The sequence below is a fragment of the Stenella coeruleoalba genome, assembly GCF_951394435.1.
Source record: "Stenella coeruleoalba genome assembly, chromosome: 15".
NCBI classification, from domain to species: domain Eukaryota; kingdom Metazoa; phylum Chordata; class Mammalia; order Artiodactyla; family Delphinidae; genus Stenella; species Stenella coeruleoalba.
In genome coordinates this window covers 78,051,922-78,070,555 of record NC_137161.1, presented here as the reverse complement: position 1 = coordinate 78,070,555, position 18,634 = coordinate 78,051,922, and the positions used below count along the sequence as shown (strand labels likewise).

The 18,634-nt window shown below is 38.9% G+C and overlaps 1 protein-coding gene across 7 annotated transcripts in view; it reads left to right on the top strand.

Moving 5' to 3' along the window:
- GTF2I (general transcription factor IIi) overlaps positions 1–18,634 on the top strand; it is a gene marked incomplete at its 3' end in the record, with an annotated part of 143,479 nt that overhangs the window by 112,018 nt on the left and 12,827 nt on the right. For all 7 annotated transcript variants that reach the window (XM_079945346.1, XM_079945350.1, XM_079945347.1 and 4 more), the window contains 7 exons: positions 2,509–2,692; positions 6,705–6,763; positions 7,551–7,622; positions 12,307–12,490; positions 13,499–13,557; positions 16,628–16,699; positions 17,897–18,080. In XM_079945346.1, the coding sequence (XP_079801472.1) occupies positions 2,509–2,692; positions 6,705–6,763; positions 7,551–7,622; positions 12,307–12,490; positions 13,499–13,557; positions 16,628–16,699; positions 17,897–18,080 (814 nt within the window). The remainder of the gene's footprint in view (positions 1–2,508; positions 2,693–6,704; positions 6,764–7,550; positions 7,623–12,306; positions 12,491–13,498; positions 13,558–16,627; positions 16,700–17,896; positions 18,081–18,634) is intronic.

Genomic DNA, 18,634 nt, shown 5'->3' with positions numbered 1-18,634 from the left:
TCCTCAGTGAAGATCTAGAATTAGAGTAGACTTCATGAGGAATTCAGTAACTTTTTCTTTATTTTTTTATTTCTTTATTTTTTTTTTGCGGTACTTGGGCCTTTCACTGTTGTGGCCTCTCCCGCTGCGGAGCACAGGCTCCGGACGTGCACGCTCAGTGGCCATGGGTCACGGGCCTAGCTGCTCCATGGCACGTGGGATCTTCCCGGACCGGGGCACGAACCCGTGTCCCCTGCATCAGCAGGCGGACTCTCAACCACTGCGCCACCAGGGAACCCTTCTTTAATATTTTCAGTTATTTTCTTAAGGTTCTCAGTATTTTTCCCATGTTTCAGTAGTCAGAGTCTACTGCCTGTGATTTTGTTTTATTTTTTTTTGTTTGTATAAATTTATTTATATTTTATTTTTGGCTGCGTTGGGTCTTCGTTGCTGCGTGCGGGCTTCCTCTAGTTGTGGTGAGCGGTACTCTTCATTGCAGTGCGCGGGCTCTAGGCATGTGGGCTTCAGTAGTTGTGGCTCGCGGGCTCTAGAGTGCAGGCTCAGTAGTTGTGGCGCATGGGCTTAGTTGCTCCGCGGCATGTGGATCTTCCCGGACCAGGCCTCGAACCCATGTCCCCTGCATTGGCAGGTGGATTCTTAACCACAGTGCCACTAGGGAAGTCCTATTGCCTGTGATTTTATTTAGACCATTTCAAAGTAAAAACTCACAACATATTCTTTCTACATGGAAGCACTATATAACGTGGTGGTTAAGATTACAGGCTATGGGGACAGACTGTCTGGCCATGTTCTCTTAGTCCTCTCTGAGCCATTTGTGAAAGGCATGAGAACTATAGCTCTACTCTGAAGATTTGATGAGATAGATGAGATAGTGCTTGTGAAGTGCTTCCTATAATACTTGGGATGTAAGTACGTAAGAAATGCTTGCTGTTTATATTTTTGTTATTGTATTCTTAATTTAGTACTATTATGAATAAAAGTAATTTACTTATCACAGTTTTATAAATTTCTGTGTTTCTCATAGAGAGAAGCAAAGGTTATGTTTTTACTTCTGTTGTGATGATGATATATTTATTTGATTATTTTGCATATAAGAGAATAATGTTTACCAATTATTGTGAAATTATAATAACAATATTCACATTTCATAATTTCAAAGCATCTTTAATGGTAATTGCCTTTGGGGAAGGTATTTTCATTGTTAAATGAATATGATTTTCAGATGTAGTATATCAATGAAGGATATTAAATCTAACTCAGAATTAATGTGTAATATGGTACACTTGAAACTTGAATACAAAGATTAATGTTTAGCAAATAAACTTCTACATAAAATACCAGCAAAAAAGTGGACCTGTTCTGAGAGGTGATTCCTGAGGGAGCAGGGGCTGAGGGGAGTCCACCGTAGTCATTTTTGCTTTGGAACCTTTCTGGCAAGGTCAGTAGCATCTGTGCTGTTCTGTTCACTGGAAAGCAGTTTATATAACTGTGCTATATGTTAATTACATGAACTAGAAACCTTTGAAAGAATTAGTGGTGTTTGCTATGTAGTCATGGAGAATTTGGCATGGCTTTACTTAGTATCAAAATGTTTGCAATTTTTAATGCTAGCTAAAAATGTGCTTGTGTTGTAGATGAACGTAAATTGATGCTTTTTGAAACTTTTTATTATGAAATTCATACTTCCAAAGACCCTCTATTTAAATATCCATCACCCAAGTTCAACAGTGTTTAATATTTTATAATATTTTCTTTCTTGTCCTTTCCTGTCCTCTTTGTGATACAAGAACATTTTAAAACTCTGATGTCCAAGACATCATGTCATTTCACCTCTCAAAACTCTAAATTGTAAAATTCCCAGTTGGGTGAGAGGAATGCATTGTCTTAATCTCAGTTCCATTGTCACACCTAAAAACATTATACTGTTTAATACCCAGTGATATTTAAATGTCCCCTATTGTTTAGAAAAACTGACTCTTTGTAGTTTGTTTAATAAAACTATCAAAGTCTGTTCATTGTATTCGATTCTTAAGATTCCTTGTGCATTTGGCTTGTTGCAGTTGTTGTATTATTTTACTCTCGGTAAATGAATCTTAGAATTTTTACAGTTCAGAAAAATGTTCTGCTTCAGTTATTTTATTAAAAAATCCTTTTTACATGAACATTTATGTTTTTAAAATATTACTTCTCATTATATGCTGTATGTATTAGCTGAAATTAGCTGGTATATTTTTCTGGGGTCATTTATGGTTCAAATTTGAGTAGAAAGTCTGCCTATATCTACATTATTTCAAAATAATATATTATTTCATTGCAGTTTTGACTAAGTAGAGTGCTGGCATCTTTGGTGGTATTTTCCTCTTAGTTCTTCTGTACTATTTTGCTTCTGATGCAGTGATAATAAAAGTTACAAAGCAATATGTATGTATTCGATTATTATTCTATTCTACAAACTGTGCTTAATCCTTGTCATTTCATAATTTTCCCTTTCTCTTTTTACCCTTAAAGCTCAAGCTATAAAAGCCAAAGGTCCTGTGACGATCCCGTACCCTCTTTTCCAGTCCCACGTGGAAGATCTTTATGTAGAAGGACTTCCGGAAGGAATCCCTTTTAGAAGGCCATCTACTTACGGAATTCCTCGCCTTGAGAGGATATTACTTGCAAAGGAAAGGATTCGTTTTGTGATAAAGAAGTAAGACTCTTGGACTTTGGTCTTTGTTCTTGATTAGTGCATCTTTTTATGTTGTTGACAAATATCACTAACCACTAGGGCTATATTTAAATTAAGTTTGAGTTATTATATGTTGTTTTATTTCTACTTTTCAATGTGTCTATGTCAGTTATGCCAGGGTTGGCTTTTGGAGTATGAACACCTGTCCATGCCTGACTGGCGTACCACTGTTATTTTCTTTTACAATTTTTCTCTACGTGTGCTAAAGAAAATACTGAAGTATCAGTGTCTTATTGTTTTAGGCCTGAATTTTAAAAACCATAGGTGGAAATAAAGTCGATTATAAAATAAAAATAAACAATAGAAGTAAGAATGAAAAGAAAAAAATAGCAGAATGCTATAAATTCTTTAGCACTGACGTAAGGGTTGTAGCAAGGAGCTTTAAACAAAAATTTATGTGCAGCAATTGGAAGTGTAAATGCTTGCATTTAAAAATGGCAGCCACATCACACATTTCCATAATTTCTACTGACTAAAATTCTATTAAGATTACAATAAAAGTTTAAAAAAACTAAGAGGGCATATAACAACATTTCAGCAAATGTTGATATATGAAAACTTTCTAATTAGATGCATGAAGCAAGATGCATTTGTAAACAGGAACAATTGGAGAATAGTTGTCTAGGAAATTATCAAATATAATTGCTAAACTAAAATTTTCAATGCAAGGGCTAAAAGATTGTTAGTATTATAAATTGTAAAGATGATTGTGTATATGAGACATGAGAAAGGATATGAGAAGAAAACAAAGATATATACCTGGTCACATTTCATAAAGTTTCAGTGTCCTAAGGATAAAGGTAGAAATCATTAGGTTCTAGAGAATAAGACCATGTCATCATAAAGAATGAAAATCACGCAGATATCATATACTTGATTTGAGTAGTAATGGATGTAACGCTATTAAGTCATTCTTTCCAAGTTCGAATTGAAAATGATTTGAACCTTGAATTCTGTAGCCAAACACGCTTGAAAGCAAATAGAGATTGCAGCATGAAAGAGGTTGGGTAGCAGTTGGGATGTCTCCAGCACAAGTAACAAAAACCCTTATTCAAATTGGCTTGTTACAGTAAGATTCTTATCTCACGTAGCAAGGGGGTCAGAGATAGGATGATTAAAACAGTGATACTTGGCAGTCCAGTGGTTAAGACTGTGCGCTTTCACTGCAGGGGGCACAGGCTTGATCCCCCGTCAGGAACTAAGATCCCGCATGCCACGGCCAAAAAAAAAAAGTTAAAAAAATTAGAAAATAAATAAAACAGTGATACTTGGGGCTCTGCTTCTGCTCCTTTCCAGATTCTTCCTTCCTTGTGTTGATAGTTTCCTTAGACTAGTGAGCTGGATGCCATAGTTCCAGAACTCACAGCCGGACATGTCTACTAGGAGGGACAGTAGCTACCTGTGTTTCTCTGAGAGAAGGAAACCTTGGAATATGGCCTTACTTCTCTTTGGTTAGGATTATGTCAAGTGCTTATTCCTCAGCCAGGCACAGGCATGGGAAAGATAGCACCATGATGGGTGTAGACCACGTAGTACTCACCTTTCAGTGAGTGGGGGCGGGGTTCACTTCCCCTGAATTACGTGGCTTTCATTTTAAGTTCTAATATGAATGGATCTTTTTGAGTCACGTGCATCTTATAACTGATTTAATTTTTTCCCACATATCTTTGGGCTATAAATAGTAAAGTCAATAACAGCAGAATGATAGTCATTTGCAGAAGTATTCGTGTTCATTTTTCTGGCAGTGCTCTGATACTGTTGAGAAAGTGGGGCAATTAACAAACACCTTGATCAAAGATTATAACCAAGCAGACTTGCCTCTGTATTGGTATTAAATAAGGGAATGATAGGACTTAACTAAGGATAAAAAGGACCCAAGAAATACCATAGGTAATAGGTGAGCTGTCCTCCACAGAGAAACTTGCTGCTAAGAGATATTTTTCTTTCAAATAAATTGTAGTTTGAAAGATTTTGTCCTCCATTTTTCTGTGAGCAATTCAAGTGAAACTCTCCTTACACAAGACAACGTGGTAGGCAGCCATGCAGACTAGCAGCATTGGCATCACCCGGGAGCTTTCAGAGACACCACATCTTAGATCCTACCTAGATCTACTGGACCCATCCTGCATGTGATGAGGATCCCAGATGATTCCAGTGCTCATTAAAGTTTGAGACACCCTGGTGTGGAGAACAAGCTTTGAAGTCAGAATAATAATAATGGCAATTCAGCCCGATGTGTCCAGTACAGTCAAGCACTTTATAAATCACCCACACTTTTTTTTAACAGATGAGGAAACAAGGCAATGAGAAGGAAGGAAGGAAGAAAGAAGGAAAGAAAGAATGAATGAATGAATATTTTGTAGTCTCTCATGAAATTGAATGGTAAACAAGAGAGGCTTGTTATAAAACCCTGACACCAGTCCTAGTCAGGAATCAAATAACCACTTCTTCCTCCCTACATATTGATATATTAATAAGCCTGTTCTAAGAACTCTTGTACTGTCATTTTCTTACAGTGCTTGCATTTTAATTTGTTAGAAGTTTTGAAAAAAATTTTTGAATGACTAAGGAAAACATACAAATAATTTTATAGATTTTGCTCATGGTTGCTCATCTTAAAGCATATAAAACTCTATCTTTGTGTATTTAAATGTTTGTGCAAGCTCACCGCAAGGTACTCATGCTGTGCAGGTTCTGTTCAAGTCCTTTCGATGTCCTTATTTATGGGAAGCCATCTCTCACATTTGGAAGGGACTTTGTAAGCCTTTCCCCAAAGGTTAATGTGGTTAGTCTTGATAAACAGAAACTAGGATGTTTACTTAGAAGGGTAACGCTATACTTCAGCAAATGTTTTATTTCACAGCTCTTCCATTGACTTAACCCTATATTAGTTTCTAACATTTTCAAGATTATGGTTAATATATGGCCATGATTCTCTGTGATCTCAGTCTCCCCCGCCTTCCCTGTTACTTCAGGATATTACAACAAAATAGAGTGAGGCGGGATACATACGTTAGATTGTAAAAATTCTGTGGGGTGTTTGTGTATTCCGAAGAAGTTTTTAAAAGCATGTATACCGTCCTGCAAATGTTAATTTTGAAATATATATGGTTTTTATAACCAGATTATAGATGGGTTTTTTTTGTTGTTGTTTTTTTTTTTTTTTTTTTTTGCGGTACGTGGACCTCTCACTGTTGTGGCCTCTCGTGTTGCGGAGCACAGGCTCCGGACGCGCAGGCTCAGCGGCCATGGCTCACGGGCCCAGCCGCTCCGCGGCATGTGGGATCTTCCCGGACCGGGGCACGAACCCGTGTCCCCTGCCTCGGCAGGCGGACTCAACCATTGCGCCACCAGGGAAGCCCCTATAGATGTTTTTAAGTAAGGTGGTCTTGAATGTTATGTAAAATTGAAGACTCCCAGTTAAAATTTTTGCAGTTTGCTTCCTTTGGTATTATGCTTTTTTTTTTGCGGTACGCAGGCCTCTTACTTTTGTGGCCTCTCCCGTTGCGGAGCACAGGCTCCGGACGCGCAGGCTCAGCGGCCATGGCTCACGGGCCCAGCCACTCCGCGGCATGTGAGATCTTCCCGGACCGGGGCATGAACCTGTGTCCCCTGCATCGGCAGGCTGACTCTCAACCACCGCGCCACCAGGGAAGCCCTGGTGTTATGCTTTTAAGAAATATCTTTGATTTACAAAGTTTACTCTGTGTGTGTGAGTGTGTGTGTGTATGTGTCTGTGTGTACGCGCGCACGTATACACACACTCCGTGAAGCACATTATGAAGCCATTTGCAGTTACCATTTGGTTTTATTACTCTGGAAATCTCAAGAAATTAGGATTTAGTTGTGCTCAAGAGTTCAGGCTGTCTTTTAAAAACTGGCTTTGATGACTGAATATGACATAAGTACTAGTAGTTATTACTTTTGCTGAATATTGTCTGGTAAATATTTAGTAATTTTTCTCACCTTTCAGACATGAACTTTTGAATTCAACACGTGAAGACTTACAGCTTGATAAACCAGCTTCAGGAGGTAGGTCTCCAGACTTGTGTCAAATAGTATGTCAAATCAGAACATGATGTACAAGGAATATTGTCCAGGATTCTCTAGAATAATAAACCCATTTTGTTTTTAATAACCCATTATAAATAAATGTAAACATCACATTTCTGGATAAACTATAAAAGGACCATGTCTGTTCTATGTTTGAGATACAAAATTTTTCTGGCATAATGTATTGAACAGTTTATTATCCTAGTCTGTAGTATCCTAGTCTGTATTAGTATCAGTTGAATGATCATCCATCATTATACCCAGGAGTTAAAAAGACTTATTTCTTAGAGTACGTAGCCATGGGCATCATCACTTGTTGGTTAGATGTATTTTGAAGGAAATCCAATCATGATCTGTTCTCTTAGTTGCTTTTGCTCTGGAGTGGAGGGAGTAGGGTGGGGATATAAAATGGAAATTGCATCACTTAGAGTTGGTGTAATGAAAGGATTGCCAGCATTATTGTGGCCCCAAATTTATCATCACAAAAATCACCTGCTAGCTGATCTTGAGTAAAATGAATTCTATTTCTTAGCTTCAGTGGTGACACTTTCAATTTATCTCTGTAAAATCACTATTGTGAATTTTCATTTTGTTATTGTTTTGTTCTTACACATTTTATTCAATGTCAGCACTGTTTTAATAAACACATTCTAAAATCTTAGAAGTAATTTTAGTTAGAACAGAAAAACAATACCACCTATTTAGTAACATTTAATAATTTATTAATGTCATCAAATTGAAGAATTTGTGTATATTACCCTTACAGTAAAAGAAGAGTGGTATGCCAGAATCACTAAGTTACGAAAGATGGTAGATCAGCTTTTCTGCAAAAAATTTGGTAAGTTTAATTTTCCCCCCTAGCTGAAGTATATTACAGAATAACTTTTCCAGATTTTGCTTTAAGAAAGTAAATACAATGGATGACTCATTTCCAGTTTCCTTTATTGTTGCTTTTTTAACGTATACTATGAAAAGTTTTAAATCTGTACAGAAGGGAAGAGAATATTGTAATGAAAACCCACGTACTCTTGACTAAGTTATTTATACCGTGTACAGGTTATTCGGCACAGGGCATTTCACAGTTTGGGAATCCTTTTGTCTTCGTACCTTTTAATGGTGTACCACAGTGGCATCTAGGGGACCACCAGTAGCAGTGTGTCCCTGGAAGGCAGGCTGCTGCTTCGCAGTGTTTCGGTTGTCTTGTTTGTAGTGCTTGCTGTGCTTGCATCCCTAAACACTTAAAATACTCAGGTTTGGTTTATCATTGCAACATCTTTTGTTACCAGAAGTAACTCCCTTGCTTTATTGTACTTTTCAGCAGTGTTCAACATAGTTGTCTTATTTTTTTTCTTTCTTAAGCTTTTTTTTTTTTTTCTCTTAAGCATTTTAAACTATTCTTACGGGAAGTTTCAAACGTTATTGACTCTTGGTTTGTTCCTGGGTTTCTTCATGTCTTATTGGCTGTCCTCTTCATTCTCTTGTTGGTACCTCCCTTGAGTCCATTCTTTAAATCTTGGGGTGCTACTCTACAGCTCAGTCCTGAGCCCTCCACAGATAGTCCCACTCTATCTTAAAAATAGAGTGTTGTCTATATTCCCGATGACTTTCACATTCAAGTTTCTAGCCCTCTCACACCACACCTTTATATTCACCCAGCCGTTTGACAGCTCTTCAGACTTCACGGGTCCTAGATAGAGTCCTTGATTCCCCCTCCGGCATGTTCCTTTCCCAGTCCTCCCAGTGGCACCACACTCTACGTAGGCTTCCAAGCCAGACCCCCTAGCGGTCACGCTTGATTTCTTCATTTCCACAAGGCCTCCTGCTGACTCTACATTTAAAACACACTGCAAATCCATATCTTTTTCTTCTTCACTGCTGTCTGTCACTGTAGTCAAAGTCAATGCCCCAAAGCAGCCAGATTTTACTGCCTACCCTTCTAACATAAACCACGAAGCACACTGTATGTCATCACCCTTTAATTTTTCTTAAAGCACTAATGGCTACCTTTTTCCTTCCACTACAACACAGTTCAAACAGCAGCCCAGATCTTGTCTCTCTTGGCTATCAGTAGAACAGTGCTTGGGCAGATACTCAACAAATACTGAATGGACCAGTGTCATTAAAAATTACTCAGAAGGGGGCTTCCCTGGTGGCGCAGTGGTTGAGAGTCCGCCTGCCGATGCAGGGGACGCGGGTTCGTGCCCCGGTCCGGGAGGATCCCACATGCCGCAGAGCGGCTGGGCCCGTGAGCCATGGCCGCTGAGCCTGCTCGTCCGGAGCCTGTGCTCCGCAACGGGAGAGGCCACAGCAGTGAGAGGCCCGCACACCGCAAAAAAAAAAAAATTACTCAGAAGGACTTCCCTGGAGGGCCAGTGGTTAAGACTGTGCCCTTCCAAAGCAGGGGGCACGGGTTAGATCCCTGGTCAGGGAACTAAGATCACACATGCCCCTCGGCAAACAAACAAATAAATAAAAGTGTGACTCAAAAAAATTTTTTTTAATTAAATAAAAATACATGGAACAGTTTTTAAAAATTACTGAGAAATTCCTGAGCCTTGAGAAGAAGTCAGAGTGTAAGTTTTTCCTCATCAATATCCTTGACCACCGAACATGAATGTAGGACCTTAATGAAAATGTATCTCCTCGTACATCTGGTCAGAAATCAGCTAATGAACAATAAACTAGAGAATCTTCACCACTTTAAAAATCATTATATTTCCAAGACATTTAGTGAAATAAGATTATGAACCTTATTTGTCATTTGAGATGCCACCATAGTGTCATCATAATCGTAATTCATGAGTAGCTGACATAGGATAATGTGCATCTGCATTAACAGGCTTAAACTTTGGCCTCACATTTAGTTCTAGAAATTCAGCCTGGGGTAAGAAGCAGCCAATCCTATTAGATCATGGGTGCCTGCCAGCCAGCCATGACACCCATGACTTTTCCCTCATGGAAGGAGAAAGCTGTGTGTGAGACAGTGCACTCACAGAGAGAAAAATTGGCCTGTAGAAAGCATTTTCTCATTGTATCAGAGCTAAGAAAATAGATAACTCCTATGTATTGTTACGTCACAAACAGCAAAATCCTGCTTGTGGCCTCAGGTGGGTCATTTGGGACTGGAGTCACTTTAGAGAGTGAGAAGCCAGCAGATTGGTGCTTTCTTTAAGGTTACTGAAAGGGAAAGAAGAAAACATAAGATTGTCTGTCATATCAGACACAAGTCTTGAAAGTTGTATAGCAGCAGCAGCAGAGTCGTTCAGCACCTGTGAACCCCCTAAGTGTCAGGTGCTAAGAACTCAGCAGCACAGAGGATGGTGAATGCTTCCCCTGGGAAGCATTCATTTATAACTTGGGGGAATATGCATAGCAAAGCAACCAGTAAATATGCAGTGTATTAGAAGGTGTTAGTGTTCAGGAAAAAATTAAGCAAAATGAGGGGGATAGGGAGACAGAGGGTTGGTTACTTAATATAGGGGAGACCTCGTAGATGATGTGATGAACACTAATGCACTTGGCCTTCCTCTTTTCTGTAACTTGTGCTGTTTCCCTCTCAATTCCAACAGTTTGGTTCTTTTTTATTTTATAGAAAGTTTGTTAGAATTAGGATTTTGTTCTTTTTTGTTATATTTAACAGAATAATTACAATTAATATTACTCCCAGGTGTGAGTGTGAAAGCCTTTACCATATTTTAAAAGAGAATATTTCTTTTCACAGCCATGATCTAAATTACATTGTATTTGTTTTTTCAAATACACACTCCTTACTGTTATCAAAGAGATCCTATACTTGAGCCCTTCAGATTTGGTGCTAATGAAATGAAGGAAGAAATTAAGACAGAAGGCCTTTGAATTTGAGAGGAAAGTCAAACTAACAATCAAAGAAATGCAGATGCTTCAAGGAGCCACTCTTTTTTCAACCATCAGATTGTAAAATGTTTAAATGTAACTCAGAATACGAGGGAGACCATAAGTGCTGATACTTTGTAAATTGTTTGGATCTTTCTTCTTACAAGCTCTGTTTGGATGTGGCTTCATAGTGGGGGTTAGTAATTACATTTTTACATTTTAAAATTTCAATGCCACACCTATTCAAAAGTAGAAAAATAGTACAATGCATTCCCATATACCGATTTTTATAATCAGTGATGTTTAAGATTTTCCACATTTTGTTCATCCTTTCCTCTTTCATTCCCCTTGTAGGAATTTAATAAAGCATATCACAGGCATGGTGTCATTTTCCTTGTTCAGTGTGCGCCATTGAACAACACTTTTATTTATATTATTTTATTTTTGGCTGTGTTGGGTCTTCGTTGCTGCGTGTGCGCTTTCATTGGTTGTGGCAAGCAGGGGCTACTCTTCGTTATGGTGCACAGGCTTCTCACTGTGGTGGCTTCTCTTGTTGCAGAGCATGGGCTCTAGGTGCACGGGCTTCAGTAGTTGTGGCACACGGGCTCAGTAGTTGTGGTGCACGGGCTTAGTTGCTTCACAGCATGTGGGATCTTCCTAGACCAGGGATCGAACCCCTGTCCCCTGCGTTGGCAGGTGGATTCCCAGCCACTGCGCCACCAGAGAAGTCCCAACATTAACGTTTTAAATACAGTCACAGTGTCCTCATCACACACTTGACAGAATTAACAGTCTCTTTGCTCTTATCCAGTCCTTCATTGAGTTTCCTCATTTATCTGAAAAGTATCTTCTAAGTTTTTGCTTCGAACCTGGATTTAAACAATAAAGTTTCGTGCCTTAATTTTGCTTGATATGTCTCTTTTAATCTAAACCAGCCTCTGCTTACTATTTTTATTTGTCATTCCATGAATTATTTCCTTGGAAAATGGTACACTGATGAGGTTTGAGGGGTAAAGAACAGTAATCTTATGGTTGCAATACAGGTAGAAGTATAGCCTGAAGTAAGTTAGTGTGCAAGAGCCATAAAAAGTTTATTGTACTCATGAAGCATTAAGTAGCAAAATTCTGCCTCCGGATATTTGAAAAAGTAGTATTTAAGTTGCACTCTTTATTGTTGGTCATGATTTTCTTCTTTTTATTTATTCTCAAAGATACTGAGAATTTTAAAAATAAGATCTTAGAGGGACTTCCCTGGTGGTCCAGTGGCTAAGACTCCACGCTCCCAATGCACGGGGCCCGGGTTCGATCCCTGGTCAGGGAACTAGGTCCCACATGCATGCTGCAACTAAAGATCCCGCATGCCGCAACTGAGACCCAGCGCAGCCAAATAAATATCTTTTAAAAAAGAATACATAAAAATGAGATCTTAGAGCTATTACAATGGCCTTAGTATCAGGAAACTTAAATTCACCAAAAGTTACTTCTTGATCATGGGTCATTTAATATTTGCATTTGCTGTATTAAGTCTATTTCAGTAGTTGCTGTTGATATTTTCAGAGTATACTTTGCTTTTTAAAAAGTTGACATATACTTTGCTATGGATTGTAATAAAATACGATTTCAGCAGAAACTTAATCTCCAGTCTTTTGTATTGCTTTTCTTCTGTAAAGCTGAAGCCTTAGGGAGCACCGAAGCCAAGGCTGTACCTTACCAGAAGTTTGAAGCACATCCTCATGACCTCTATGTGGAAGGACTACCAGAAAACATTCCTTTTAGAAGTCCCTCGTGGTATGGAATCCCAAGGCTGGAAAAAATTATTCAAGTGGGCAATCGAATTAAATTTGTTATTAAAAGGTAGGATTATAATTTGCAGAAACAAATTTAATGTTGTCATTAAGAAAAAATTAATTTTATAAAAATGGGCTTTTCCCCTTCCCAGTTGGACTTACTCTCCATATTTAAGATTAAGGTATTACATTTAGATTCATTTTTTGAGCAAGTGTCTATGCAGTGCCAGGCACTAGGTGTACAAAATTGGGTGCACCAGGAATCCTGTCCTTGGGAGGCTTATTACATAGATCAGTGCAGTAAAGTGCTACTTGAACACTTTAGGGGAGAAGGCAAGGGTGGCATGCAGTTTGGTCACTTGTGCATAGAGAACGCAAGAAGGGGGTTCAAATAAAGGAAGTAACATAGGTAGGTAGGCGCAGGGAGGTGTCAGATGTACTCGAATGTTCGGCTAACCACACCATTCTGTATGGAAGGATTGATGACCTTGAGGGTATAGCATGATAGACAGACTGAGGTGGCCCAGTGGAGGAAGGCTTTCTGTCCTTTGCAATCAGCAGAGTATTGAAGGGGTTTTAAAGCTGATTCCTCTTAAAATAATTTGAATTGGACCTTAAGAGGGTTATTTTGGCTTGAGTTTGAAGGCTAGCAGAATGGGTAATTTGAGGGCAGGGAGTGGGAACAGAAGGCCCATTTAATAAAGAAGAATTATCGTTGGGACAGAATTTGTTTGCTGTTTGGGGGTTGTGCATTTGTGTGTCTGTTTGTTGGGACATGCTTTAGGGTGACATAGCTAGATATATCTACCTGTATTGTGCTCTAGTTCATCTGAAGTTTCAGAAACAGGAGGTCGAACTGCTTTGGGGCAAAACACAACTGTTTTGCACAAGTTAAGCTTAAAATTCCTTTGAGGACATACAGGTGGTTCCACCTGAATCTTTGTAAATTGCTACTTTAAGAATAATTAAAGTCACCAAAATGATATTGTCACTGCAAATGAAGGTGGAGTGAACCACACTGGAAATTAAAGTGGGCTTAAATGCTCTCATCCTGATGTCAATTGTATTTTTACAGACCAGAGCTCCTGACTCACAGCACTACTGAAGTTACTCAGCCAAGAACGAATACACCAGGTAAGATAGTTGTGAAATCCTTCTTAAAAGCTTAAGTAAGTAGTTTCTAAGCTTTTATTAATCTTTTAAAGCCATGGAATTCCTCTTTTTTCTCCCTTCCACCCAAAAAGTCTTTTGTGGAAGGTCAATACAGGCACTCCTTGATTTATCCACATGAACATAAGCAGTCTGGGGGGAGCTCGAGCTTCGGATTGAGACCGGTGGTATTTAGTAGAAATAGAACGTGCGTCACAAATGCAAGCCATATATGTCATGTAAAATTTTCTAGTAGCCAAATCTGTTTTTCATCCTGTAATCAACATAAATACATGATGAGTTAGTTTACATTTTTCATTTCATTTATCTACATTCTTTATTTGAAACTCTGGTGTGTATTATACACTTACAGCACATCTTAATTCAAGTAGCGACATTTCAGGTTGCCCACATGTGGCTAATGTGCCAGACCATGCAGATGTAGGCCTTAATCTATTCACAAGGACCTTGCTTTTAAAATGGCAAATGCTGTGATTGCAGCAGCTGTGCTGACATCATGCCCAATAGAAAAGAACTTTTTAAAAGTCTCGGTCTCAGTTGTCTGAATGGTTTTATTTTCTTTGAGGTATACGTGTGCCTTTATTTCTTTCCCATCTTTTTGTTTTCCATTCCATAATGTCAGAAAAAGTGACCACAACTTGTAGATCTTCTACAACCTTAGGAACTTCTATTGCTAAGAACCAGTGGGTGTTTCTGAATTGTTGCAGTTAATCTTTTCCCTCCCTCTCTCCCCTGCTCCCTCCCTCCCTCCCTCCCTCCCTCCCTCCCTCCTTCCTTCCTTCCTTTTCTTTCATTTTTTGCAGTTAATCAGTTTTGTAAATGCTAAGGTGAACTACTATACAGGAGGGGTTATTTGTCTGAACTGTAATACTGATTCTTGAGCTTTTAGGGTACCTGGAGGCAACCGGTGAAGGTCACCAGTATGCCAAATAGATTGTATATAATCTTTTGTTTATCATGGCATGAGAAGTATTTGAGAAATACTGTACTAGGGAAACAGACTATCTTGTGCCCAGAATCCTGCCGGGGAGAAGACAGAGTTGAGGCTTAACTTCTCAGGCTGAGCAGCAACATTAACCCAGCAAACTCCCCAGAGTGCTTTTGATCTAGGCAAAGAAACAAAATATTGGCGACAAATTGAAGATTGGACATGACAGACTTTTGCTAAGCAAAATAATGCAAAGAAAACTATTCCCAAAGGTAGTGCTTTAACATGCATTAGTCTGAGTATGATGAAAGTCTATGTAGGAGTCTTTGTTTCGCAAGACAGACCTCAAGTTCAAGCTTGTGATTAATGTGATCACTGCTTTTATTAGGAGCAATTCTAATAATGACTGCAAACATGTATTATTGGAACGATCTGTAGGCACCATACAAGTTACTCCGAGGATTTAGTAATATTTTCAGTAGTACTTGATCTGCTGTTTTCTAGCATAGATGGTTACGGGCCTATTATCAAAAGACTCTCCATTCTCCCAATTATTAACAATGCTTGGCCTTCTACCATTCGTAGAAGACCTTGGAAAGAATCAAAGGTTGTCCTTCTTCATTGCAACAAAATGTTACTGGGTCTGCCAGTCACCTAGGCGTTAGTCTTGCTGGGCCAGTTCAAGTCCCAGCATACCTGACAGAAGAATTGTATTAGTCCTTGCCATCAGAGACGTCTGCTTAACTCTGAGGTAACAGTTGTATGCTTAAACACACGTGGGTGCACTTTGTTCTCAATTTGGTAAAAGGTAGATGTCACATGTGAGAAAGTTGGGGCACTAGCCAGATAGCTGAGCTTTGAAGGGGAAGAATGAGAAGGTACTTGGTTCTTGTGTAGAATGGTACAGAGATCTTTTTGTATTAGAGCAGCAAATACCAGAGAAGGAAGTGCAGGGTGAGGCAGAAGGGCTGACTGAGCACCAGGTTAACAGAAGCCCTTTACCTCGGAGAAGGAGAGTCTAGATATTGTTATAGTAATATTCAAATTTGGTTTATACCAGACTGACTTCGTCTGGTCGAATGGCCGAGTTACCATATTAAACCCTTGAGATGCTGGGTTTTCTTTTAAAGAAAAGGTTTTAAAGTACTTTCACAGTAAAAGTAAAGTGGAAATGAAAGATTTTCTGAGGCTCCCAACCTTTAGCAGTATTTTCAGAACTTCTCCAACATTTCCTGTCGCCTTGTCCACAGACACAAATGGCTTTCACACGTGGTGCGATTCTTGCACTCTCTACCCTTTCCTCTTACTCTCTCTTTCCCTCCTTTCCTTATCCAATACCTCCAACCATCTTCCATTGTCTCCAAGTCTACCTCCGTCCTCTCCATCCTCAGCTCCAACAAACAAGCCCCGATTATCTGTCCAAGTAAGTGCCACCCTACGTGTCTTTTATAATAGCTTATTTTTTCTTTATTTTTATGTTGTATTTAAAAGGGGATGGTTATCTTATAAATGAGGGGTAAGGAAGTAAACTGGATTCTGGATGTGAGTAGTGCTGAGTGACAGCTCCCTAATCACTTTATCATTTATTTCTTGCTGTGATTAGTGAAGTTTTCCTTTGTGTAAATCTGTAGGCACACGTGTTCGATAAAACAAGGAATGCCTGTTTAGAAAGCAAATACAAGTGAAGCTCCTCTGGTTGAACCTGGTATAGGAGGCCTGGATCTTTATATAGCTGGTCCTCCCAACCCTGAGGGTTCTTTGATGTACCTCCAAGAAAAAGTGTTTGAAAACCATTCATTCTAAATACTTACGAACAAGTTCTTCTTTATTTACAATGTAAACTTAAATTTGAATTCTATCTCCCTGTACTTCTGATATTTGACAAGTGCAGGAAATCCTTCTTTTCCTTATCTGAAGTTTCTGCTTTTAAGCAAAATTTTATTAAGAGTGTCACTGGATTGTACATCTAAAACTAATACAGTGTTATATGCCGATTATCTCTCAAGTTTTTAAAAAATAGCATCACTGGAAAGAACAGCGTCCAGTCTGATTTTGTGTCAGCATCCATAAGGGACATTGTTGATTAGGTTTATTTTTCCTTTCTAGTCAAAGAAGATTGGAATGTCAGAATTACCAAGCTACGGAAGCAAGTGGAAGAGATTTTTAATTTGAAATTTGGTAAGTAAAACACAGTGATTATGTCTTAATTTAAAAACATTAATGAAAGACAGTGTTTTGAATGAATATTATAGCAGTTCAGGACCTAAAGAAAGAAGGTCCCAGAAACTGGGTTTGACTTTCTGCTACTACATTCACTACTTAAACTGAGCGAGTTACTTTCTGTCTCCTGGACTCCGTTTTCTCGTGTGTCAGAGTGGGAAAGGAAGGGAGGAGTTGGGGAGGAGTCTCAGTTCCGCTGTCTGTACTTGTAACCTGGCTAACACCTGTGGCAAATAGGTTTCATCGTCTGTTTCAACGTAGATTTGTTGACAGCGGTTTCCTGGAGCGCTGTCTTGAGGATTCTGAGGAGGCTCAGCAAGAGTGTTTCAGTTGATTGGGTGTGTCTGTCATGGAGAAGGAAGTAAGGAGTGGAGTGATATCAATATTCCTGGGGCGTTGCCATCGTCGTTTTAATAACTGGTATTGACGTTTGTGTCCTGGATCAGGAATCTTCAGTACTCTTGACCAGTTCTGCTCAGATGCATCTTACGCACCTCTTATCTTTTTTCTTTTTCTTTCTTTCTTTTTTGTTTTTTTTGGGGGGGCCATGCCCCGCGCAGCTTGTGGGATCTTAGTTCCCGACCAGGGATCGCACCCTGCCCCTCGGCAGTGAAGGCACAGAGTCCTAACCACTGGACCACCGGGGAATTCCCTCTGATCTTTTAAACAGCAAACTTGCACCTAGATGATAACACAAGGGCTGGATAGTTGCCATTTCGGTAGTATGGCAGTGAAATGGCTGTAGTTCATTTCTGCCCAGAGCACAGAGACAATTTTGATTAATTATCCCTTTGCTTTGAAGTGGTAAAATGTTCCTCTTATATTTTAGGCTTCTTCGTCAACTTTACACAATATACTAAGCAAAATACCTATATTACTAAGTGGAAATTGCTAGATTGTTGGGAACTTTTGCACAACGTATTTGAGAATGCCCAGATGTCAGCTACACTTAGTATGGCCATCATTTGACAATACATACAAATAGCAAATCATTATACTATACACTTGAAACTAATATAATGTTATATGTTCATTATATCACAATCTAAAAATATATATATATATATTAAAAACGTAAACAGAGACTGCTATCAGACAAAACTAAAAGACTATAAAATTTTACCTTCCATAAGTTATGTTCTCTTACACTTTCAGCTCAAGCTCTTGGACTCACAGAGGCAGTAAAAGTACCATACCCGGTGTTTGAATCAAACCCCGAGTTCCTTTATGTAGAAGGCTTGCCAGAAGGAATTCCCTTTCGAAGCCCTACCTGGTTTGGAATTCCACGACTTGAAAGGATTGTCCGTGGAAGTAATAAAATCAAGTTTGTTGTTAAAAAGTAAGTTCTCTTTGCCAATGTAGCCCTTTCTGGGATTAGAACAATCAAGGCATATTTCTATTTAAATTTTTTTCTAGCTTCAGGTTACGGCTAAGGCTTTGAAGTCCACGATGGAAAGCGTAGCATTGAGCTGCAGTCCTGGCCTTGTCCATTGCCTCCCATCCTTTAACTTGTCCTTGATTTTCTTCATCGGGACAAGGAGAGTTGTACCTGCCTCACATTGGTGGAGGTGAAGTTTGTTAAGAGATGCTATGTTGTCTCTTACTATTGATAGATACTTGAGGGCAGGATGAAAGTGCTGATTCTTATGTGCTCTGTTATTCCTGCTTAAACTTATGGGCAACTGAATTTCAGTGATTAAGTTTCTCATTTATATGTCTGCAGAATTTCAGTAGTTGAAGAAACTAAACTAGTGATAGTTAATTTTCATTTTCATGAAAGAGGTCATTTACTCTTCTTAAAATCATTTAGCAGGCATTTGTAGGAAGGAAAAGTGAATTTTTTTGGTCCATAACGAAAGAAACTATTGTTACATTACAGAGTTATCATTGGTC